Source organism: Eufriesea mexicana, unplaced genomic scaffold (assembly GCF_001483705.2).
Source record: "Eufriesea mexicana isolate 0111107269 unplaced genomic scaffold, ASM148370v2 scaffold10591, whole genome shotgun sequence".
Classification (NCBI taxonomy): domain Eukaryota; kingdom Metazoa; phylum Arthropoda; class Insecta; order Hymenoptera; family Apidae; genus Eufriesea; species Eufriesea mexicana.
In genome coordinates, this window is record NW_016918258.1 from 303,653 (window position 1) to 328,080 (window position 24,428).

The 24,428-nt window shown below is 51.8% G+C and overlaps 1 protein-coding gene across 1 annotated transcript in view; it reads right to left on the reverse strand.

The window, feature by feature from the left end:
• The window catches only part of LOC108553478 (serine/threonine-protein phosphatase 4 regulatory subunit 1), a 145,947-nt gene that overhangs the window by 117,360 nt on the left and 4,159 nt on the right, over nucleotides 1-24,428 (reverse strand). Inside the window, exon 2 of the mRNA XM_017908380.1 lies at nucleotides 3,642-3,801. Coding sequence (XP_017763869.1) covers nucleotides 3,642-3,801 — 160 coding nt within the window. The remainder of the gene's footprint in view (nucleotides 1-3,641; nucleotides 3,802-24,428) is intronic.

Sequence of the window (24,428 nt, forward strand, 5' to 3'; positions counted from 1 at the left end):
CACGGACGCTGTCAACTAAAAAAAGAAGGAAGGAGCATCCAGAAATAAACGTCAGGATATTGGCCAATTTTCCGCGAACCGGCAGACGATTTCCAGAATTTATTGCGCCGACGAATACACTCTCGCCGAGCGTCTGGTCAAGAATAAAGGAGCGCAGAGAGGAGAGAGAAGAGAGGAGAGTGAGAAGGTAAAAAGAAAGAGAGCGGATGGACGCGGAAATTTGACGAAATAACGTAATCCCGAATACACCGGCACCCACACGGTTTCCACCGCTTTCGACGAGCCATGTCGTCAACGAGTTCGTCGTCTAGACTTGTTGCAGACGTGACCTAAGGTCCGGATTAATTTTAGCAGTATTTTGTTTCGGCCGCGTCCCGAGACGTGTTGTGCGCCACGAGAGAGACAGCCGAGGAACCCATTGGCTCGTCCGGAACCAGTATTCCAGAATATTTCGCACGTGCAACGGCTAGCGTTTCGCGGAAACGCATCATGGCGCCAGAACCATCGACCGCGAGCGTGGTTTCCGTCCAACGTTCTATCCCCGTCCGCTAATATCCCCACGTGCTCCGACAACGAGGATAGACAGCGCCAGGGGAAACAGATTCTCCAACTTCCACCATACAACTGCCAACCTGTAATGCGCACTTAAGTACACCGCATGCGCGGCTCCTCCGACGCTACCCCAACTGCCATAATTGCGATTTACATCGACAAATTCGAGACTGCCAAGTTGGGGACCTTCGAGGAACATTTTTGCGATAGAAATCTCATCATTAGATGAAAAACGGAGGTTCCTCGGTGAATTCTCGACTTCGCATAAATAGAAGTGCCTATGCTACCTAATTATCCCCTGTCAGAGACAGGGAGCCTTACTGACGAGTCCACGAGCTGGCCCAGGACGAAACGTATCCCTTTCATGCTTCCTTATACCTACTACGTGTCATAGAACGTCGGCCTTATCAGAAATACCAGTTGACAGCATCTAGGACCTACGACACTTCATTGTAACCCCTATCTCCAGAAATATACGATAATTGGAGAAGTAAAATTAGGTTGACAGGCAAGAGCATGTCAAATTCGAAGTTATGACAGTCTACCTGGGTCTCTCCGTGGGATTATGTCGATTTCCGGATCAAAGGAGGCATATCGACACCTGGAACGAAGCGTTACCGTATCGCGGATGCCATCTTCCCGAGTAGGAGCTTTCTAATTGCACGTGCAATCTCATGAACGCGTTGTCACCGGTAGCAGGTAATCGGAGACCGTGCAGGAGCGTGCGCGGTTACGAAACACGCCTTTAATTACATGGTCTGGGTGCTGTTGGCACCTGTGAGACGGCGGTCCACCGGGGGAAACCTGCACGGTTCGTGATCGCGACACCGGGCCAGCTTCGTCGATCCTCGCTGATCCTCCTGGTGACGATGACAGTTGAAACGAAGCTAGAATTCGAACAGGTATGATCGTCCAAACCTCTCCGCGTCGCGGATCGCGCGGGTCGATTGGAGCTGAGCCGGGAACTGTGTTCTTGCGCGGCTAGATCAAGATCAAGTTGAATCGGAGCAGGGCAAGAAATACGGCGCGCAATACCGATACTCTAGCGTTCCTTTCTTCCGTTCCGGCTCGTATCGCGCTCACTCGCGCCAGGCCGACTGCATAAATCAGCTGTGTCAATTAAGAGGCTCGAAATCGCGGCAAAATCGTGACACCGCACGAATATATTGTTCGAGCTGTGACGACCGAGTCGTCGGGAACGAGTCTTGCCTCTGGTACCTCGGCCGATTAGACTCTGATCTTTTTCAGTTTAACGTCCCACAAAGACACGCACCATCTATCGCGCCGAGGACTCGTCAGATTTTGCTCGCGCGATCTATTTCACTCATAGGTGAACCTGCATACGACGTTCCAAAGTTCGAGACGCAGACAGTGGGACAGAGATGGGACGAGTGCGTGAGAAGATGAGAGAGAGAGAGAGAGAGGATAGGAGAGGGCAGAGAGAGAGAGAGAGAGAGAGAGAGAGAGAGAGAGAGAGAGAAAGGGCAGAGAGATAGAAAGAGAAAGAGAGAGAGAGAGAGATCCTGAGAGAGAATAGGAGAAGGCAGAGAGAAAGTGAGAGAGAGAAAGAGAGAGAGAGATCGTGAGGGAGGATAGGAGAGGGCAGAGAGATAGAGGGGTAGAGAGAGAGAAAGAGGCGAATGACGTTGACCTCAAACGAGGCGCCCGGCAGTTGGACGGTGCAGGAAGGGAGGACGCGACGCCGCGCGCCGCGACGCTGACGCACCGCGTATATTTGGCTAGGGTCCGCCACGTCCGATCGTAGTAGTTCTTTCCGCGGTAGGTAATCTCGAGTGACTGCTATCCTCGATATCCCCTATTCCGATTTTAAACCCCTCGTTTCACGGTCTCCGTTCCAAGAGTAACTCGTCCCTTCAACGCCACCGATGCCGCTCATTTTCCGCCATTATCTTACGTCTCTAATCAGCCATCGCCAATGGAAAAGGTCAACGCGTCTCGTTTATACTTAGACAGACGCGCCGCGGCTATTCGCGACGATCCGCGATAAACGCAACCCCTGCGATCGGCCACCTTCCTCCTCCTCCTCCTCCTCCTAGCCAGCAAACTTCGGGGTGACTAGCGAAGAGAGCGTAGTAGAAAGCGTGCAGAGGGTTGGCAGGCAAGATTCGTCGGTATACGCAGAAGAAACAGCGACCGTCGACTACCGGCGCTTCGAGAATTTATGGACCAGCCCTTTGCCTCTCCGCTCCCCCTGGCCCGGGCACGCCGCATCCGGCCGGTGCTCAGAAAAAGCGGGACCTGCACGAGAGGACTTTGGCGTTACATTGTGCAACGGCAGTCGCCGATGCTCCCGTAAGAGATTTCCTTTTTCTCCGTATGCAAATCAGCAAGCACGGTTTCTTTCAGCCGCTCCGTCATATTTTCCCTCCTCTGCCCATCTTCCGCGTATACACCCCGAAGGTTTTCACAATTTCCCCATCGCAACCGAATTTCCCGTTTCTTTCATTCCACTCGGAGACTCGGAGTGTTCTTCAGAGGATAGGAACTCTGCTCTCCATCGTGTTCCCCGAAACGCGCCACAGGTACTCGATTCTGCTGCTTTTCTGACGAGGCAGCCTGCTTGGCAGGACCTCGGGGTGTCTTTGCGGTGAAATTCGAGAAGGTTCGAGAAGAATCTCGTCGAGGGTGAAATTTCGAAGTGTTGGAGGCAGCATCGGTTAAGGTACACGAGAAATGTCAACCCTCTGCGAGCGACAGGTCGTCGCGCAACCAAGTACCCGGGGTGAGACATGTCTGTGCGCGTTAATTTATACGATTAACGCGATTTTCGCCGCGTTTGACAGCGGGATCACGCGGAATCGGTGGTGGATAGGTACGTACCTGCTGCACAGAGGGTTAACAGACGCCCTGTTACTCTTTCATGCAAACGACACGGCGAGCAAGCGCTGTACGTAGGTTCGTGTGTCTGTCATACGTGGTGCTGTTGTCATACGGTCACACTCTTCAACTTTTCCGTATACATGCAGGGCTATCGATCGGGGTCTTATCGCGTTAGCAGACTTACAAGCGGATCATCACGACGTAGCGATTTCTCGGTTAGAGGGATGATACAAATGGGGTACACTCACCGTTTGAAATTCATGTCCGCCGGTAGGTAGTCATGCAATTTCTCGAGCTGATCGTCCTCTCCGTCGTCACCGCGGCCTGCTCCAATATTGCATATCTCGGGATTGCTCGGATTCATGTGCAAGTGGATACCATCGTTGTCTATGTCATCGATCTCCATTGCTGAGCAAACAGAAACGTATTACGATTACCACCACTCGTTCCTCCGATTCAGCTGCCATTTCTCGCCGCGCTCTACTCCTGCCCTCGTCAGATCGAGCCTTCGCGCGCGTTTTGACAGCGACTAGCAATTTTCTAGCGTTCAACCGGCGCACGGTGTCGCGAAGAGACTGGGAATCAGCGTGAAACAAAGCAGACAGGTTACTTTCCACGGCATTCCATTTTCCATCGCGATTAACGCTATAAATTTCCCATACACATGTGTCTCCTTTTCCCTAGGTTCACGGGAAACCGAGGAAATGCGGACTTTCTTCTCTTACGACCAGGCATCTTTAACGTGTTGTACCTAACCCTTTGACTGTCACACCGGAGGTTTCGTGTTTAGCTCGGTATTTTTATTATTCGAAGCATCTAACAGCAAAATAATAATAAAAATTGTAACAAAATGGAGGGTTTATCGCATTGGCAGTCACGAGGGACCTCCGTGGCGACGATTGACAATTGCCCAACTGTCAATTTTCGTTTAACCCTTACAATTGTAGTTTCACGAGTAGTTCAACGACCAGCGTGGTCATACACGCTGACCAACGTGGCAGTGAAAGTGTCAACTCGTTGAACCAGTAGCCGGAATGATATTTTTTCCTACCCCGAGTCCTTTACGCGTGGAGCGAATAGCTGCTGGAGGCTTGGCGAAGAATTATCTTAATTCCACGGCGGTTCTAATTTCGTTGCGTTTCGAGCGAGCAAAAATGAATTTTGTCCTGGTTTTTACGCTACCCCGGGACAGCATGAAAATTACCTCCGTCTCGGGCGGCAAAACGATAATTTATAGGAGATTCGCGGGACTCGTGGTCTCCCTCGAGATATTTTTCCCGGCATTCTTAGCAGGCATCGGAGGGGAACGGCGGAGGAGCGAGGAGAGACGATATAGAAAGAGAGAGAGAGGGTGGACGAGTGGAAGGAAGAGACAGAGAGGGAAGAGAGAGAAGGAGAGCACGAGTCGAAGGAAGAGATTGAGCCTCGCTGGCTGGCCACTCCTGCGGCGCACGAGCCACGGATGCAAGAAGATGGAAGCAAAAGGAGCGAAGGAGGAGGGTAATGGGGTACATAAAGAAGGCCGAGAGATGGGATCGAAGGAAGGGAGAGAGAGAGAGAGAGAGAGAGCAACATATCGATCTCGCGAGACTTCCGTCTGTCCGATTCTAGGCTCTCTTTTATCGCGACGCTCGATCGGATCGACCGTTCCGTCGACGAGCCCTTCTATCCGAAACAAGCGCCCACCCCCGTTCCTCCCTCTCCCTCGCTCTTCTCTCGAGACCACCCTTTCTCGCCGTCCGGCCTAGTACAGCCCCCTCTATCGGCCTCCTGGCATCACCGTGTGGGAGGTAGGGGCTGGGCTCCAGAAACTCATTTGAATCACGTGCAACGACGAGTCAAGTGCAGCCGTACTACGCGTTTACGCCGACGTATATACGCGCGCTACTACGTAGTTACTAACGATCTCCTTTTTCTACCCCATTCTCACCCCTGCTTCGCTCACAGCTCGCTCGCTCTCCCGCGATTCCGGCTAATTTATCGATCTCGACATCCGTGTCATCGAGTCGTTCGATCGTCCATCTTCGAGCTTCGATTCGCCGTCTCGGTGCCCTCTTCGACCCCTCGCGGGTCCACTGCCGTGGCACTAGACAGGGGTGCACGCGGTTCATGCCATTTTTCCTCCTTCGTTCTTCGTTTGCTCGGAGGGACGACTTCGGGTGGTCTCCCGCGCTGGTCTCTTTCGAAATTTCTCTCTCTATCCACGCGTACGTCTGTCTCGCTTGGTTCGACCATTCGTTGCTTCGTAATGGATATCGGGATTGGGCGGCAAACGGCGACGAGCGCGATTACGAGGGGTGCCGCTGGCACGGGGATGAAGATGGTGGAGCAAAGGACGAGAGAAGGAGACAGATAGCGGGAGGGGGTGAGAAATGGAAGGAACGGGAGGAGAGAGACAGGGAAAGATAGAGAAGAGAGCGAGAGAGAGAGAAAGAGAGAGAGTGTGGAGAGAGCAGAGGGGCGTGGCAAGATGAATGATCGCAAGACGCGGGAGTATTGATCCCGGGGACTGTACTCTGACTGTTTCTCTCTTTCTCTCCACATCCCGCTCTCTCTCTCTCTCTCTCTCTCCCCTGTCTCTCTGTCTCTCTCTCTTCGGCATATATACGCGCGTCCTCCCCTTTCCCGTCCTCTTCTCCACCCGTGTTCCTCCGTGCTCGTTCCATCTCTCTTTCCTTCTCTTTCTCCCGCTGTCGGGAGTTTCGCACCCCTGTACCGGGTGGCGCGCCGGTTAGGTTCAGGGTCATGCGTGCACCCCTTTCGCCTGTGTGTCGGCTCCTTCCTTCCTTCCTTCCTTCCTTCACCGAGGGAGAGAGCCTGCTCCCGCCGCCTGGATCGAAGTCGAAGAACCCTGAGAGCAGAGGAGACGAGAGAGCCTTCTCTCTCTCGCGCCGATACACACGGCAAACGGTCGCCGACCAGTTCCACCGCTGCGAGCAGAGATCAACGACATTTTCGGCGCCCAACGTACCCCCGTGTGCGTGTCGCCTTGCCACGCCGTGTGTCCCGGCAGAAAGGATAAATCCTGATCTTTTCGACGTCGGTATAATGAACCTTCTTCTCCTTCTGCCCTCCCCTCGCCTAGCCACCGGACCAAAAAGACACCGCGCGACCCCGGTGCACAGTACCCCGTATACACCGGCCATGTGGGAATGATCCCGATACAATTACGGCCACGTCGTTCTTCCAATCACGGCCCGTCTTCCGTTCCGAGCACCGAAAACCTGTATCGTTTATCGCCGCGAACGCGTCTCTGGGAAACCGAGTCTCGTTCACCGACTCGCTCGTCCAGTATTCCGGGAAAATTACCCACGCGCGTGTCTAGGAAGCTTCGATCGCGGGGACGTGCCCCGGCGCGGTGCCCCCTGACCGCTCGTTACGGCGTCCTCGCGCTGCCCCCCTCGCGATGAGTCACGATTTTTCCGCGCCATTTCCAAAGACGATCCCGAAGAATGGAATGGTGACATTCGATGGCAGTCGCGCGTGGATGGTGACCCACGCAGCGGGTTCTATTTAATTGCCCAGGGGGTTCGGGGCAACGGGGAACGGGATAAGGCCGATTCGGGGCCGAATTGAAAATATCGCGGAATCGTGGGATCGCGGTGCGGTCGATTAACCGGAGCACAGCATCCGACGGTATTAATAACCGAAGCACGAGCGGTGCAGTGGAAGCGAGCGAGCCTCGACGGACGTGACAGTCGCACGAAAAGTAATTACCGCTCTCTTGTTCTGCAAGCTTAATATGACGGAACGACCGTCTGAAATAACATTCCGCATGCCGGTCCACGCTTTCCCCCGATTTTTCTTGCATTTTTATTGGAGAAACGAGCAGGATTAAAACGTCCTTTCACGCTCGTTACTCGTGTCATACCTCGTACGAGCTTGTAATTACTCGTAGTAGCGATAGAATGGTTGTGGGATCACCTAGCGAGGAGAATCTTGGTACGGTTAACCTTTCTGACGTTTCCCAGTTTTCCGTCCCATCCCCGCACCCGTTCCTCCGATATTTCCGCCGGTTCCGTGAACGCGATTAATCGGTAAGCATCGGAAATTAACGCGGTTGGGCGGGACACGCGAAGGTGCACGGTAGTCCGGGCTCAGAGCTCGCAACATTTTACGTAATTAGTAGCAATTTCTGCAGCGCACGACGCCTCGAGGAGGCGTGCAATCGCGAAGGCAGCGTGGCGAGTGTTCGCCTCGCGTTATAAGCAGCGCGTGAAATGCGACGGGTGTCGCGATACATCGTAATAACAGGTGGCACGACAACCGACGTAATGATAGGTTCACCGAGTAGAACCGATCAGGAAAGCGAAAGTTTTTCCACCCTCCTCCCCGTCTGCCGTTTGAAATTTTCCACGGACTCGCGCCCGTTGACGTGCACCTTTCCGCGGTGCGCCTAACTTTCACGGGCCATTGACAAGCCATGACACCGGCCTGAGACTGCCACTTAGCAGATCGATCCCCGGCGAAGGAAACGGTAAATCTTTACGCCGGAGATATCTAGAATAACGACTCCTCGCTGGCGCAGGTGAGCGAGTGGCCAACTTCTGCCGCTTATGATTTATAATTCATGCCCCGTGCAAACTGAGCTTCGCCGCGATGCAACGGCCCTAAGCTTAAAGACGTTAACGAGAAACGCGTGCGAGGCGCTATGCATGCCAGAGAGCTTCTAGCAGGCCTAAGTAGGTTACCGATACGAATTATTGATACTCGTCGATAAACAGACGCATCTGTATCGGAGATGCGCCTCCGTCCGGGAAGACCGGATTATCGAAAATAGAGGCAGCTGGCATGTTACGATATTTCCTCGAAATTTTCTCGAAAACCGGTCGGAGCATCTATATACTCGGATGAGAGGATGAGACGTGGTCGAAAAGTTAGCATCACACTGTTTCATTACACAAAATTCGCTAAACTCTGTCAAAACTCGAACATTCGAGTCTATCGAGTCACGTCATGGCAGGAAACTGTGTTACGAGTGCTTGTACACCTAGACTGTCCTGTCAGCCATCTTCTCGTCGACACTGAGTGATCGAAAAAAGCACGATTGAAATTCGAAAAGAGTTAAACTTCGTATTCTTTAATCGTTTATCTGTATATTCATCTCGAATGAAGGATATTTGCGTTTAATACAGAGAGTGGAGGCAGGCTCTTGCCTCCGTCTGGTCAGCAATCTTCTCACGACTGTGTTCGGTACTTCTGTTGGGTTTCTAATTAATCGGGACCGATCGATCGGTTATGATACTGGACGAGGGAGCAGGTTCATGACGATATCGGTAGCGGATGACGTCGAAAAGCACGTCAGCTGCCCACGATACCCGATGGATGTCCCCCGATTGGATAATCGAATTTCGCGGTGACGTCTACGCAGCAGCGAAATAGCCGTGGAAAGACACACGGGTCTATTCGCGTGGCGCACCTTTCCATGAATATTTATACGACCGCTCTTAGGATTTAAAGTAAGTCGGTCACAGATACGATAACGAAACAGCCTCGTATCGATGCGGTTATATAACGCTCATTTCCACCGCGCTCGTTAAAATAACGTGACCGTTTAATGGTCACGTGGTAGCGGCAAAACAACGCGCAGGATTAGCTCGCGGTCCTACGGGAGAACTATCGATCGCAGGCTAGAGATCCACGAATCTGGATCCACTCTGCGTGTTACGCAAGATTCGCAAACTGTTGGTTTGCAAAATTTCGGGCGATCTTTAAATCGCTGTCAACTTTGGAATATCGGAGAAGACGAAGTTTCAAATTGCCGGACGAGTTTTCTCCGGGATAATGAATTTTCCATGACTCGAGTCATCGTGGAAAATCGGAGAAGTCGAATTTTTAAATTCCCGGACGATTTTCTCGACTGGCGAGCCAGGAAAATGATTTTTCCATGACTCGAATCACCATGGAAAACCAAAGGAGCCGAATTTTTAAATTCCTAGGTGAGTTTTCTCGACTCGTGACTCGAAATAATGATTTTTCCATGACTCGAATTACTGTAGAACAACGGAGGAGTGGAATTTTGAAAATGCTGCACGATTTTCCTGCTCTCGCAAACCGGGATCATTTTTCCATGACTCGAGTCAGCATGGAAAACCGGAGGAGCCGAATTCTTAACTTCCCGAACGAGTTTCCTCGTCCCTCAAGCTGAGACAATTTTTCCATGACTCGAGTCACCGTGGAAAACCGGAGGAGTCTCGTTTTTAAATTCCTAGACGATTTTCCTCGACTCGCAACCCGGAATAATGAGTTTTCCATGACTCGAGTCGTCATGGAAAATCGAAGGAGCCGAATTTTTAAATTCCTGTACGATTCTCCTCGTCTCCCGACCCGGGATAATGATTTTTCCACGACTCTGGTGACCATCCCCAGTCGTAGGGTTAACCACGTAAGCGAACGAACGCGGTAGCGGACGCGAAAGCGGAAGAAAGCGATTACGAATGGCGTCTGACGCATATTTGGACCACCTACGATAATATATACGGCCTACGAGAATAACCGTCAGGTTCTCGTTTACGTCGCGGTATAATTACGGCCTCGCGGATATAACGATGAGCCTCTGTAGCGTTGGGATCGGACCCTGGGCCGGGGAACGGGGGTAAACAGCGAGAAGGTCGAAAGGGTGCGCGAGTCTGCTCGGTGCGCTTGGTATTTACCACGCTGGGAGAAAAGGGACGGGAAGAAAAGCCGGGGGAGAACAAAGAGAAGAAAAAGAAGCCGGAGGAAAAGGGAGAAAGGATGAAACGTTCGAATTTAGCGGTAAAGAATCCTCTGTTTTTCTCGCGGTTCCAGGCCACGTACCCCGAGAGTAGCTTCGATTTTTGGCAAAGCAACCCCATCATCGAGCCCTGTGACCACGAAAGATTTCACAGCGGCTCCTCGACGTCCCCCTCCCTTTTACCTTAAATCGTTTCTCCATCCCCGTGTACCTCGTCCCGAAGAGCCAACAACCCCCTCCGCTGTTCCAACACGTATTCGAACTTTCGAAAGGTCGTTCCACACCGTGGACACGAGAACAGAACAGGGAAAAAGACGAGGAAAGGTAATCCTATCAAGTCCGAAGCAACGTCGGCAAAAGGGATGCTGCGAATTATCATTTCGAGCGAGGTTAAACGACGGAAAACGACGAGCAGGAAGAGGAAGGAAAAGCGTAAGTCCGCGGAGATAGATCAATAACAAACCATTACGGGCCATCTTCCTCTCCCTCTCGCGTCCTCGACGAGGCTTCAAAGCGACCAAGTGCAGAAGCTGGCCCCGGTACGCTTCGACCCTCGAATCAATTCTTTCGCTAATTACCGTTGTCTCGCGTGGAAAAAGCAGAGGAAGGAAAGCGGCGCGACAAAGCCGTGGGACAGATCGATAAATCAGGGGCAGAGAGAGAGCGCGTCTTCTTAGCGGACTATCCGGTTCCAGGCTAGGCAAAGGAATCGACAGGTTTTTCCCTCTCGCCACACCTACCAGAGCACATCGGCCACCTATAACCCATTTCGTTCGGCCGGTGACCGATTGTTTAACCCCTTTTCCGCCACGTTTTACATCGATTTTCCTCGCTTTCGCCCTCCCGACCTTTTTTCCCCCTTCCCCGCACCATCTCGCAGCCCCCCGCAGGCGTTTCATTAGCCGCGACGAGGACATTTGTTTTCGTCCATGTTTCGCGGCAGCTTGTCGCTCTCTATTCTTCCTCCTCCTTCCCGTCTCCTTTACTCCACACCCTACAACCACCCCCCGCAATCCTCCCTCTCTATCGCCGATTTTCGCTCCCCTTTTCGAGCACACACGTATATATATATATATATATATATATGTATATACGCGTATACGTACGCGGATACGTGTTCCAATTTTCCATTTTTGGAGAAAAATTCCAAGTGACTGGCCGTTGATTATAATCGCGGAAGGTTTACACTGACTGGCGCGGAGGAAAAATCGCGAGGCGAGGGTTGCGCAATCGAGGGTTTCACGCGTAAATCGGGTTTGTTGGAATTTCCAAGGGAAAGGAGAGCCTCGATGGCAGAAGGAAGGATGATCGATTCGAGGTAAGATGCACGTTCGACGCGCACTTTTCGATTCGCCACGGCGTTATATAATCCGAGGGGACGGTGTGGTCCGATATAGGACATTGGCGTTGCACGCTCGCCGTTTCGAAACGGAAACTGTCTCTCCGCGTGGTTAATGCTCACCTTCCAGTCGCGCAAAGCAACCCGACGATTTCTTCATGTATCCACGTGTCATTCCAGGCGTTGTCACTACAAACATCGTCGCGTTCGAGCTTAGATGGAGAAAACAAAAAGAGCGCACACACGCGTCGAGCACACGTCTAAGTTGCCCGGAGAAACCGGCACAATTCGATCATCACAAGAACCGAGCGACGATTTTTCCTCGACGATTCTCTGCGTTTTATCGGAAAACGGTTACTGGCCACGTCGAGATGGATCCTTACGCCGGCATTTTACGACATCCTTGGGGCGAAACGGCCATGCGTGGCCGGCGAGATATCCTCGCCACCTTTTCCCCCGTTTAAGGCCGCCGTTACGATGCCATTTTCCGCCACGAGCCTCCTTTCCATTTTCCACCTGACATGTCCTCGTACCCTCCTCCTCCCACGCGTCGCGTCCGTCACACCACGCCGACTACGCGCGACGTAGTCCTCGGAATCGAACGCGGAGAGTCCTCCGTCCGAGGATCCACAGACGGATCCTTCGACGTTCCTGCGGCAGCAGCATGGCACCACTCTTTCACTTATCCATCCCCCGGCTCGCGGACCGTCCTCGAGATCGCGGAACTCCGTCGTGGCGTAGAACTCGCGACGCCGATCCGATCGCGAGGATCCAACTGCTCTCGCGTTCTCCAACGCCCCCCACGGGGTGAAAAAAGGGGCGCCGCAGCGGGAACGCCTTGACTCGGGGATGCTCGGGCCCGTGGAACGCTGGGGCGGCACTGCACACCGGCGTGGATCGCGATCGGTGGTGGAAAAACCGGCGCGGTGCAACGGGATGAAAAGTTTTACGGGAAGAACGCGACTCGTCGACTGATAAATCCGCATTTAGCGTAGCGGACTCACGTACACGCCGGACTCTCGCCGGCTCCACCAAAGGCATGATTGGTCTGCGTGTCGGTGCCCCCACCGCCCCCTCGCCGCCCCCCAGGGGCGGACAACCGAGGCAGAGCGCCGTCGCCGTCCTCCTAAACGACGGGGGCGCCACCGCGCGGCACCGACGCCGACGCCCGCCACCGATCGATAGTCACCGACCGTCCACGACGACGAAGACGACGAAGACGACGACGACCACGACTACCTAGCCGTCCACCACCGCGACGCCACGCGACCGCTATACTACTCCGCCGCACGGTTAGTCGTCCTCCTCGTTGCTTCTCCACGCTTTCCTCCCCAAGTATCTATATACCGAGCCTCCCAGAGAGTTCCTCGCGCAATTTCCATCCGCGTACAGTCGCCTCTATGCCGCACGCTGCCGTCACGGGATCCACCACTGATCCTGTTTCCTCATGGAAATTCGAAGATGGGAAAAATCGATCGAATTTATCGCAGCTGGAGGAGGAGGTCGGAGAAGGTGAGGACGCGCGCGGTGCGCTCTATAAATACAAACGAGTCGCACACGGCTTTCGATCTATATTTGCACCTTTACGACCACGCCTTCGATAGCCGCCGCTATCAATCGGCCGCGTAGCCCGCGATCCCGCGGCGGAATCCGCGTCGCGGATCGGCCGCGTCCCTGCCTGCCGGACGCCCGCTTTTCTTTCCGCGGGACACGGGGGAGGGGTGGGGAGCACGGGTGCCGTCATTAGGGAACACCTTTTAAGCGCGCCTCGGGCGAGCACCGCTGCCGCGATAAGGGTGGAGGGCGCTTCCTTCTCGTACTCCCGTCAGCGTACGCATCGTGCGTAATGCGAACCGGATGGAGGGACGGGGGAGAGAGAGAGAGAGAGAGAGAGAGAGAGAAAGAGAGGGGGCCGGCGAGAAAGGAAAAAGAGAGACGGGAAGAAAGGAGCGCGCGGAGGAGGCAGAGCGTGTGAGACTAGGAGGGAAAAAAGGGACGGGGGGACGGGGGGCAGAGGGGAGAGGAAAAAAGGGCGCGGGAGAGAGAGAGAGAGAGAGAGAGAAAGAGGGACGCGTGCATGGGCGTGTAGAGGGAGCGACCGGGAAGGAATTTGAAAAAGGGGAGGAAGGGAGATAGAGGGAGATAGAGATAGGGAGGAGAGCGAGATGGAGGGAGAGAGGAGAAACAGATGTAGAGCAGCGAGGTCGCTGCGGGAGGGAGAGAGAGAGGAACGGCGCGAAAGAAGGAGCAGGAAGAGGGAGAGAAAGAGAGGGAGAGACCGATAGATAAGAAAAGTCATCACGGTCAGTGCGCGCGCCGCGCCACACCGTCATTCATTGATTGCATCGTGGCGTGCGGTCTGCCGTGGCGAACGTACGTTTCGCGTCGCTAATGTGCACCGGATGAAAGGAGAAAGGGAGAAGAAACGGACGAATATAGAAGCGTGGGGAAGCAGGGAAAACTACCGGGAGTAGGAAGGCACGCTTTGTCGGGAACGTATATTCCGCTTTCTCTCTCTCCAACCCTCTCCGTCTTTCTCCTCTCCGCCAACGCTCGCTCGCTCGCTCGCTCGCTCGCTCGCGGTGAAACCAGACTCGGTTAAACGCTTCGCGCAAAGAATTCGTGGCACGAGAACCGACAGCCATCTCCGCGGAAATTGGCCCCCTTCGCGGCCCGGAGCGAACCGTGCCGGGATTCAGGCCGGAAAACAAAATGTCCGAATGTCCAAATGTCCGAACGTCGATCTTTCTGGTTTTCATTTCGCCATTTCGAATTTCCTTTTTATTTTTCGAAAAATCGGGGGAAGCAAGAGGGGAAAGATAAGGAAGGACAAGTCATCACGGTCACAAGCACGACCACGTCACGGCACGCAGTCAGTCATTCATTGATTGTATCGTGGAACACAGCGTACGCCGCGCAGTGCCGTAGCACGACACGTAGACTCTTGCGGTCGCGGGGAAAAACGAGGAATTGTTTTAATTTTAACCCTTTCCCTGCTTAGGCTGAGCATAGTGACCGGCTACGGGACGCCACCTACGCACCACGGGTGACTGTAGTCACGGATCACGAGAATTAACGCAAACGCTATCGTTTCGCTTAGCTGTCTTCTCTAAGAATTGCAAGCGTTATCGCGATGGTCGGTTTGTCTTTTCTCTTTTCATTTTCTTTCCTCGAACGACTAGGTCCCGAATGCTGAAGACCGTGCGCGTGTAATGCTCCCATCTTTTTGCACGAAGCTTCCTTCTACGCGACGCACTCAGCGCAGCGAAAGGATTAACCCCTTCCCGTACAATGACGAGTCTGACTCGTGATGGAGATTTTGGGTCGAACACGAATATCACGTGTCGCACGCGTGATGCAGATTTTGGGTCGAACACGAATATCACGTGCCAGACACGTGAACAGAAGGTTGGGTCGAACGTGATTATCACGAGTCAGACACGTGAGGGGAACATTTTTCTAAATATAGTTTCGAAACTGTCATTTATTATAAAATACAATATATTTATAATATTTATAAGAGGAAGAAGGATCAGAGTTCACTTCCACGACAGCAATATCGCGTAAAACTGACTATATATAATTTACATTTCGGTCTTACCGTGCGTTCACATAGACCGTTTGGGCCCGAATTTAGTCGAGTTAAATGGCACGGGAAGGGGTTAATAAGAAGTATATTACAATATCTTCAATATTTTTATGTCGCGTTACCCCATATTTATATCTCAGCGCTCATTCCTCTTCAAAATCCAACAGAAAATCCTATTTAACTCGAACAAGCCGAGCCACACCAGCCGTACTTTGGGGCCCCACGGAAGCACACCCGTCACCCAGATACAACTGACACGGTGCCGAACGCGTGAAGAAACCTGCCTTCACCGAACGACGAAAAGTTTTCATCGGAAAAGCCCTCGGATTCGTGGTGGAGAAAATTGGCCTACGCGAAAATTGGCAGGAAGCAGGGAATAATCCGAAGGACGCGTGCCGCGTATCGCGACGGTTAAACCGTGACCAAGGAATTTTTTCTCCCGTCGAAAGGTAAATCCCTAATCTAATCTCGCGCGTCTCCACGGTGTATCTAGCCGCTTTTGAAATATAAAAATCGTGCGGCGCGCTCGTGTTCCGTGGTATAGAGATAAATGCACGCAGAGGCGGCCGTCGCGTGAGAAAACGTACGCACAGGCGTGTATCACGGGGATCGCGATAGGCCGTGGATTTTTTCCCGCGGAACGCGTGCCCCGCGCGCGGAACGCTCGCGGCCGATCGTGGTCAACCGTCCTGAACGCTCGAGCGGAGAGGGGTGGAGATGAGAGAGGAAAGGAGAGAGGAAAAGAGAGAGGAAAAGAGAGAGGACAGAGGAGACGATAGAGGAGGAGTAGGTCTAATTAAGAGACGTAAGTTTATTAAACTCCGGGCTTAAAATAGCGGGCGACACACTGGCCAGGAATGTAAGGACAGTCCGGTTTTATTGTCGGTCGAGCTCCAAGATTAATTCGCACGGACTTTTCTAGCACGTTCCTCGGGAAACTGCCTGACCGAAAATCGACTTCATCATCGGCGAAAAAGAGAAAGGAAAAGGGGAAAATCTGGCGTGGACGTGCGGGACCGGAAGCCCGAGGGGTCGTCGGCGTCCTCGTCAGCCCCCCGAATCGAAATTGGAACGAGACCATGAGCGATCGATCGCGAGAAATTTTCTGGCTCGAGGAACTCGCGTCTATCGCACCCGAATCGTACAGCGGAAAAGGGACGAAAAAGGAGAGAGAGAGAGAGAGAGAAAGAGGGGGAGCAGCGTGTAAGAGCGGATCGATTAGCAGTCGTGTCTGAATTTAGGTTAACCGAAGGACCACGAGGAATGACGTCGGTGGAGAGAAGACGTCGGGGGGACGGGGCGGGGAACGATAAAAACGACTTTCGGCTGGATCCACGGATATTCTCGCCGACCTCTTCTATTATTCGCGAAGACGTACCCCTGTCTCGCGATATTTCGGAAAACCGGGTCACGGATCGGCGGAAAGGTCGCGCGGAGATTTGCATAAGCGATGCGCGCGCGAAAGTCGTTAATCGCGATTGCCTCTGGACCAGCGTGTTCTGTCGGGATTGTACGATAGTCGTGGATCGCAGGGACGGATATGGAAGGCCGTTGATTGGCCGTCGATTTTCCAGAAACGCCATAGACTCGCGAGACACGCGTACGGGGAGAGCGAGAGAGGGGACGGAGAGAGGCGCAGAAACAGCAACCACGAGGGTCAGGATTAAATATAACCGTGGCTCGGGCTATTTATAAAGATTAACTTGTTGGCGAGATAACGAAGGAGGAGATGGAGACAACGGCGTTAAATTGTCGCAACAATTGCGCGGGAACCGGCACATTCCAGGGACGAAATTTCTCGTGCCTGCTTCGAGCTTTGACCTCGATCCCATCGTCCGGGCCTCTCTTTCGTCACTTGCCACCCGCCGACTCCGATCGTTGGGGGAAAAAAGCTTTAAAAATACATGAAATGACGTTCGACTTCGTACGGCGCCGATCGATTTTCCGACCCCCCCGAGCGGGCACACGAGACCGCCGCGACGCCGACAATGACGTAATTACTTCCCGGTGACGAAACACCCTTCGCTGGTATATATATACACGCGTGTATATTTTATTCGCGACTTTAAACCACCGTTCCTAACGTCCCCGCCGTTCCGGGTATGCCAAATACCCCCGCCAATACAGTTCCGCCCCTATTCGCTGTCATTGCACCTCACGTAAGGACCAATGTTCGCATCCAGTTGCGTTACGTCTTCGAAACGCTGTAATCCAAGTGAGTCACGAATTCGGAATACTTTAGAGAAGGATCTATCGATTCCGAAGGAAGAAATTGAAGAAACTGAAGAAATTGAAGAAATTTACGAGCATCTTCCTGTCAATCCATTAACTGTCACGAAACCGTGCCGAAATTACACGTTTCGTTCAGGAGTGCACAGTTAGATGCAAGATTTCTTCTAATATTTTTCTGATCCATGTTCTAATACAAGTTTTTAATTGTTCAATGAGGCACTAACTGTCAATTTTCATTCAATTTTTACAATCGTAGTTTTACAAGTTGATCAATTGCTCCGGTCACCAATAACCACTGTGACAGTCAAACTGTCAATCCTCTCGCTGTGATTTAATCATGAAAAATTATCAAAGGTAAAGTTATCACGATCGAGTCAAGAAGAGTTGTAGGTAACTTGGAAAACTTGGAATTTTTGATCAAAAATTTTGGAATTCGTGCCAATTTTGCATACGTCAAAAAGTGATGAGAATATTGGCACCTAAAAGAAGAAATTGATGAGGATCGTCTCCAAACATACGATCTTCAACCCTTTCACTGCCAAACCGAAGTCACGTGTTTCGCTCACGATGCCACAGGAGTGCACCCCTAGATGCAAGATTTATTCTAATATTTTCCTGATCGATGTTCCAATACAAATGTCAATTTTCATTCAATTTTTACAATCGTAGTTTTACAAGTTGATCAATTGCTCCGGTCACCAATAACCACTGTGACAGTCAAACTGTCAATCCTCTCGCTGCGATTTAATCATGAAAAATTATCAAAGGTAAACTTATCACGATCGAGTCAAGAAGAGTTGTAGGTAACTTGGAAAACTTGGAATTTTTGATCAAAAATTTTGGAATTCGTGCCAATTTTGCATACGTCAAAAAGTGATGAGAATATTGGCACCTAAAAGAAGAAATTGATGAGGATCGTCTCCAAACATACGATCTTCAACCCTTTCACTGCCAAACCGAAGTCACGTGTTTCGCTCACGATGCCACAGGAGTGCACCCCTAGATGCAAGATTTATTCTAATATTTTCCTGATCGATGTTCCAATACAAATGTCAATTTTCATTCAATTTTTACAATCGTAGTTTTACAAGTTGATCAATTGCTCCGGTCACCAATAACCACTGTGGCAGTCAAACTGTCAACCCTCTCGCTGTGATTTAATCATGAAAAATTATCAAAGGTAAACTTATCACGATCGAGTCACGAAGAGTTGTAGGTAACTTGGAAAACTTGGAATTTTTGATCAAAAATTTTAGAATTCGTGCCAATTTTGCTCACGGTCGAAGCGTGATAAGTACATTCGTAGCTAAAGGAACGCGTATTTCCTCGCGAAGCATAGGAAGAAATGTTACCAAATTCTCGTTCGAAGGAAAGGGTTAGGATCTACGATGGCGTCGAATTTTCGCCGCGTCGGCGTGGTCTGGAATTTTATTTACACTTCACGCACCCACATGTGGAATGCATATACGCGCGACACACTAAACGACACGTGGCTGAAAAAAAGAGGCTCGGAATGCGAGGCTCGTCCATTGAGAAGCTAGTTTCCACATTTACACGCGCTGCCTAATCGGCCGACCGGCTTGGAAAGAAGAAAAAGAAGACAAAAGACGCGGCTCGTGCGGCTCTCGTCGCGGCCCGTGCACACCGGGTGCCTATTTTCGTATTCGGGAAAGAAGGAGAAGAAAAACGAGAGGCGGAGGGCGACGAGGAGAAAGGTGTTACGACATCCTAGCTCGTTATCTTGGTTATCACCCCGCCCCGTGCGCCTACCTGATAACGCGCCAGCTGTACACGCTTCTACGCGCCGCGAGCGTACTTTCACGTTACATTCACGCCACCCGTTCACCGTTCCCTGGGATTTTGATTAATGGGACACCTCTCCCGAGGAGAGCCATTCTTCCTGCGCTCGCGTGATATCGTCGCGATTCCACCCGCTTCGTCCCTTCGACCGATTTTCTTTCAACGGCACGCTCGTTCGATAGCGAAATCGGACGTACGAGACGGCTACGTGAGCGCGAGCTCGCCGACAGCCATCGAGAGTCACGTAATAATTACGCGATCACGTATCGGTAGCTACTGCGCGTGGCTGAGAAGAAGCCATCTCGTTCGGTTGCGCGGCAACAGGGCTACTCCACTAGTAATATCTGTATAGTACAGCATGTTTGCTGCTAATTAGTAATTGGTAATTGCAAATACTCGTGTGTTCATCGGAAGAATCTGAAGTTAATACGCTTTTCGGTAACTACTATGCGTGGCTAAAAAGAAGTCATCTCGTTCGGTTGCGCGGCAACAGGGCTACTCCACTAGTAATATGCGTACAGTACAGCACGTTTGCTGCTAATTAGTAATTGGTAATTGCAAACAGTCATGTGTTCATCGGAAGAATCTGAAGTTAATACGCTTTTAGGTAACTACTATGCGTGGCTGAAAAGAAGTCATCTCGTTCGGTTGCGGTGCAAGAGAGGTATTCCGCTAGTAATATGTGTATAGTACAGCACGTTTGCTGCTAATTAGTAATTGGTAATTGCAAATACTCGTGCGTTCATCGGTAAAATCTGAGGTTAATACGCTTTTGGGTAACTACTATGCGTGGTTGAAAAGAAGTCATCTCGTTCGGTTGCGGTGCAAGAGAGGTATTCCGCTAGTAATATGCGTATAGTACAGCACGTTTGCTGCTAATTAGTAATTGGTAATTGCAAATACTCGTGCGTTCATCGGTAAAATCTGAGGTTAATACGCTTTTGGGTAACTACTATGCGTGGCTGAAAAGAAGTCATCTCGTTCGGTTGCGGTGCAAGAGAGGTATTCCGCTAGTAATATCCACTCTTCTATGACAGTCTCAAAATTACTAGCACCAAGTTCGATAACGTGATACGACGTGATTACATAGGCGTAAGATATCCGTGAAAGAAATGTTACCTCGGAATTAACTTACAACGAACTGGAAGCACTACTACGCCAGGCATTAAACGAAACGACGTCAACTGATTGGAAAGGATTTTGTAAACACGTAGCAACACTGGAACACGAATATTGGACGAAAGATGGAATAACAGAAGACACAATTGAAGATTTACAATTGGAAATACAAAGCAGTGAGTCGGATAAAGAATCAGACGACAATAGCGCAGAAGATTTATAAGGTAAAGGAGTACAAAAGGAATAAGAATTAACATCATTTATGAAAACTGATTTAAAATTTAAGATGTATCTTTTACGATAAATTAATTACGTAATTGCATGGTACTAGATGACCGTTTAAAAGAATCATACGATACAAGATAAATATAAAAGATATGTGCATAGTAGAGCACGTTTGCTGCATAATGCAATGGAAAGTTGATCAAGATGGTAATTAGTAATTGGTAATTGCAAATAATCGTGTGTTCATCGGAAGAATCTAAAGTTAATACGCTTTTGGGACGAGTCTACGCTCTTGCATCTATTTGTTGCGTCTGTCTCACTTTGTCACGTGGTGTTCCATAACCAGGCTAATAAGAAGGATCAGTTCTACCAATAAGGGAAGCGTTTTACTCTACTTCTGCCATGAATGTTAGAATGATTGGACTGGTGAGGATTCGGTGCTACGAGTTTCTCAGATGACTTCTTTCCAGGCACGCACAGTAGATATTCCTCCGGCGGGACGGTAAAACGCGAGCAAGATGTACGAACATGACGGGAGACGCCTATGGGGGATGCGCAGTTACGAAAAGGGGTAGCAGTTATCGGGAAGCGGAAATAAGAATTCGCGGGCACTCTCGCGAATCCGCTGGGCGATTTCAGCGAGATAAAGCTCGGACGCGAGTACCTTTGATCCCTTTGAAGGGCGACTGAATGGCGGGGTGGCGCTTTAGTCTCGCGGTGGTTGTCCCAGTGCCCTTGTACGCGGTAGAAAAATTAGCTAGATTGTTTTTTCCACTCTCGCCCTCTGTTTCTCTCTTTCCATTGCCCCGTGCAATGGCCGAAAGCGGAGCGAAGGGCCGTGTCGGTTTTCATCGAACGTTTGGGCCAAGGCCGGGGGAGGACGCGGAGGACTCGTGGGGAGGGTGCGTTTACACCGAGCTTTTCCGTTTCCGAGCTATCCATCGATCCCTCCGCGAACGAGTTTTCTAACCCAATCAAAACTTTCCCACCGGTGTGTCGTAATAAAGTCTCTCTCTCTCGCAGGGTTATCTCGATATTCCCTAGTTCGATAGCCAGGTAAGACCCATCTCTGCGCGTCAGATTATCCCACGATGAAGCTGAATACAAAAAGCATCCTAAATAGGCGCAGTGGCCTTTGACAACGGAACGAAGAAGAAGCTTGGATATGGCCGGTGACTCGAGGGGCGGAAAAAGATGCCTGGCTCGCCATCTATGTACCGCGAGTTAGCCAGCGGCGAGAACACGCAGGCCGCTTTTAAGGCAGCATCTTCCGGCCGCGATAGCTCGCGGAACAATGCCAACAGGCGGAGGCCGTTCTTCTCCGAGAACGGGAGAGGCGACGAAGAAGAAGAAACACCATCGGCGGTCGTCATCGACGACGTCCTTCCCGGAGGTCGGTCCACGTGATGGAACGCGGAAGCATCGCGCCGCGAGAGGACCGGAATGGCCGGTGGTGGTCGTTCCTCGTTGTCATCGCCCCCTCCCCCCTGTCCCCGGTTGCGTGCCAGCGATTTTCACGGTTTCTTGCGTTGATCAGCAACGGCGTAACGCAACGATGGTCTCCCGGTGACGCGATGGGGCCCGCAAAAAGCAACGCCATCGCGCGCGAGCGCCGCGACGTCGACGATGGCGACGACGACGTCGATCGTTTCCGGGGGAAATCGAATTCGAGCGCGCGTGCGACGCCCGCGTAATCTATTCCGATCGATGAATCCGAAGCGACCGGAAAGGGGGGGGTGGACAGAGGGTGGCTTTTTGCGACGCGCTTCTTTTTTCCAACGCCGCGATCGATTCGCGTTGCAAACGCGGCTCGTTTATCAAATTCGTCGCCGGATCTCGGAAAGCGTTTTTAATTAACCGGCCGCGTGAAATCGCAGGGGCCCGGGGTGAGAGGGGACGCGAGCAGGGAGGGGAGGAAAAATTCGACTCGTTACCGGGCGCGATAACACCCGGGGGGAAAAGAAGCCGATGGAGAAAGGAAATCGATAGGGGAAAAGAGAGAGAAAGGTCGAAGATGAAAGTAAAGAGGAGGGGGGAAGACAGAGAGTAGCAGGCTCGCGCTCGTTTCTCCTTACTCGTTAGTCACGGCCCCGTCTTTATGAATGGGTTCGCTCGTGGCTTACGAGGAATCGTACTATCTCTACTACCGCCACTTTCTCGCTCTCTCTCCCTGTCCGCTGTCTTTTCCCTTTCTCTAACGGGGTGTCAGCCAGCGTCCTTCTCCGGGGGTTACTGCAAACCCTTACACACAGAGGCAGCGACAATAGAAGGCGGCCGCGAATCGATCGTATAGCTCGCAACCGCCACCGCGTCCGGCGTCGTCGTCGTCGTCACTGCTGCCGTGCCGTCTATTCGCGCTAACCCGTTTTCCTCTTCCACCGCCGTCCCCGTCACCGCCGTACGACCCCTAAAGAATTTCCCAACGGCTCTCCTCCTTAGTGCTTCCTTAATTTCCATTCGATCCGTGCCTCGACTCCGTTCCTACCCCGAAACGCCATCGAAAAGCGTTCTTCCTATGACAGAGCCTACTTCTAGACGAAAGATGGCTCGGAAATCGTCGGGAAAGGTGTTTTTGTGGTAAAAATAGGACGAAAAGTTGGGAAACGTCATCCCGCGGCCATGTTTCCTTGTGACCGTTACTACCCTTTTCTCGCGAGCCGGAATAACGCGTTACGGGCGTGCTCGCCTGTCGACAGGGCGCGGCTGATTCTCGATCGTGCTTCCTCCGCGACGGCAGGATGCAAAGGAAGCGAAGACGCCTCGGAGAGAGGGGTCGGGGGTGGCGAGGGGGGCGCGTGGGTGGAGACAGCGGCCTACGGGAGCCGGGCAGAAGGGGATGCTTTTATCATTCGTATCGCGGGCCTATTTTGGAGCCCGAAGCCTTTTGCCTCTTAGGAGCTCTACTCCGCGTTCTCTACAACGATAGAGAAGAGAGAGAAAGAGAGAGGAGAGAGGAAGCTGACGGTGTAGTCGCGTATGGGGATGTAAAAGACAGAGAAAGAAATCGAGAGGGGGTGGGACGCAGGAGGAAGGAGCCTGTGCTTGCCAGAGGAGACGAGGGAGGTCTGGATGGTATTCGAGGAATGTCATGTAATAATCGGGCCGCCATTCGAGCGTCCGTCCTGACGACAGGCGGCGCCACCGCTCGGCTCGGTTTCGTCCGTCTTGGTCGTCGTGTCCGCCGGAACAGGGGGTGAATTTGCTTACCCCTACGGCCGGGTAACGAACTTTCGGGATCATCGTCCCGTCCAATTCTTCCTAGCCAATTAGACCCGATGCTTTTATTTTTCCCACGCCACTCACACTTTCCTTAAACCCAACCCATCCTGAGGGGGTGAAAACGGTGAAAAAGAGAGTCAAATAGGCTAGGAGATGACTAGTATACCTAGGTTAACCTGCTTTTAACATTTGTCCTAACCTTTTCGTCAAGTGCGTCGGGGTTGTCAGACGATGTACGCGTCAAATACGATCCGTTTCGACGAATTATCCCGCAACCATCTATAACTAGAGATAAACGTAAATAGGGGGTCTACTCGACGATGAAACGAGAGAGAGAGAGAGAGAGATAGGGAATACGGTCACGATCGCTGACGAGATACGGTATCTTCGGCTAAAAAGGCCGAAAATTTATGCCCTTCCGTGACCTTTGGCTACCCCTCTGGAGAAAAGGGAAGCCTGTCCTGTACGCTTCGGGCAGGTCGCCGCCACCGGAGGAGACACATATCGTTTGCCGCATCCGGTCTCGAGATTCGATTCACGCGAGCCGAGAATCCGCTCTCGTAGCCTCGAATGCGAATTTAATAAAGAGAATAAATCATTTTAATGTAACGCGGCGGCACGTCGCTGCGGAACCAAGGGGTGACGAGGCTAAGGGGGTAGAGAAATTCAACGCGGAGAGTGGGGTAAACGAGAGAGAGAGAGAGAGAGGGGGGGGAGAGAGAGAGAGAGAACAGGAGAAAAAAACCGGTATTTTTGCGTCGAGCACGGAGGGGTGCATTTCGTTGCGATTATAAAAG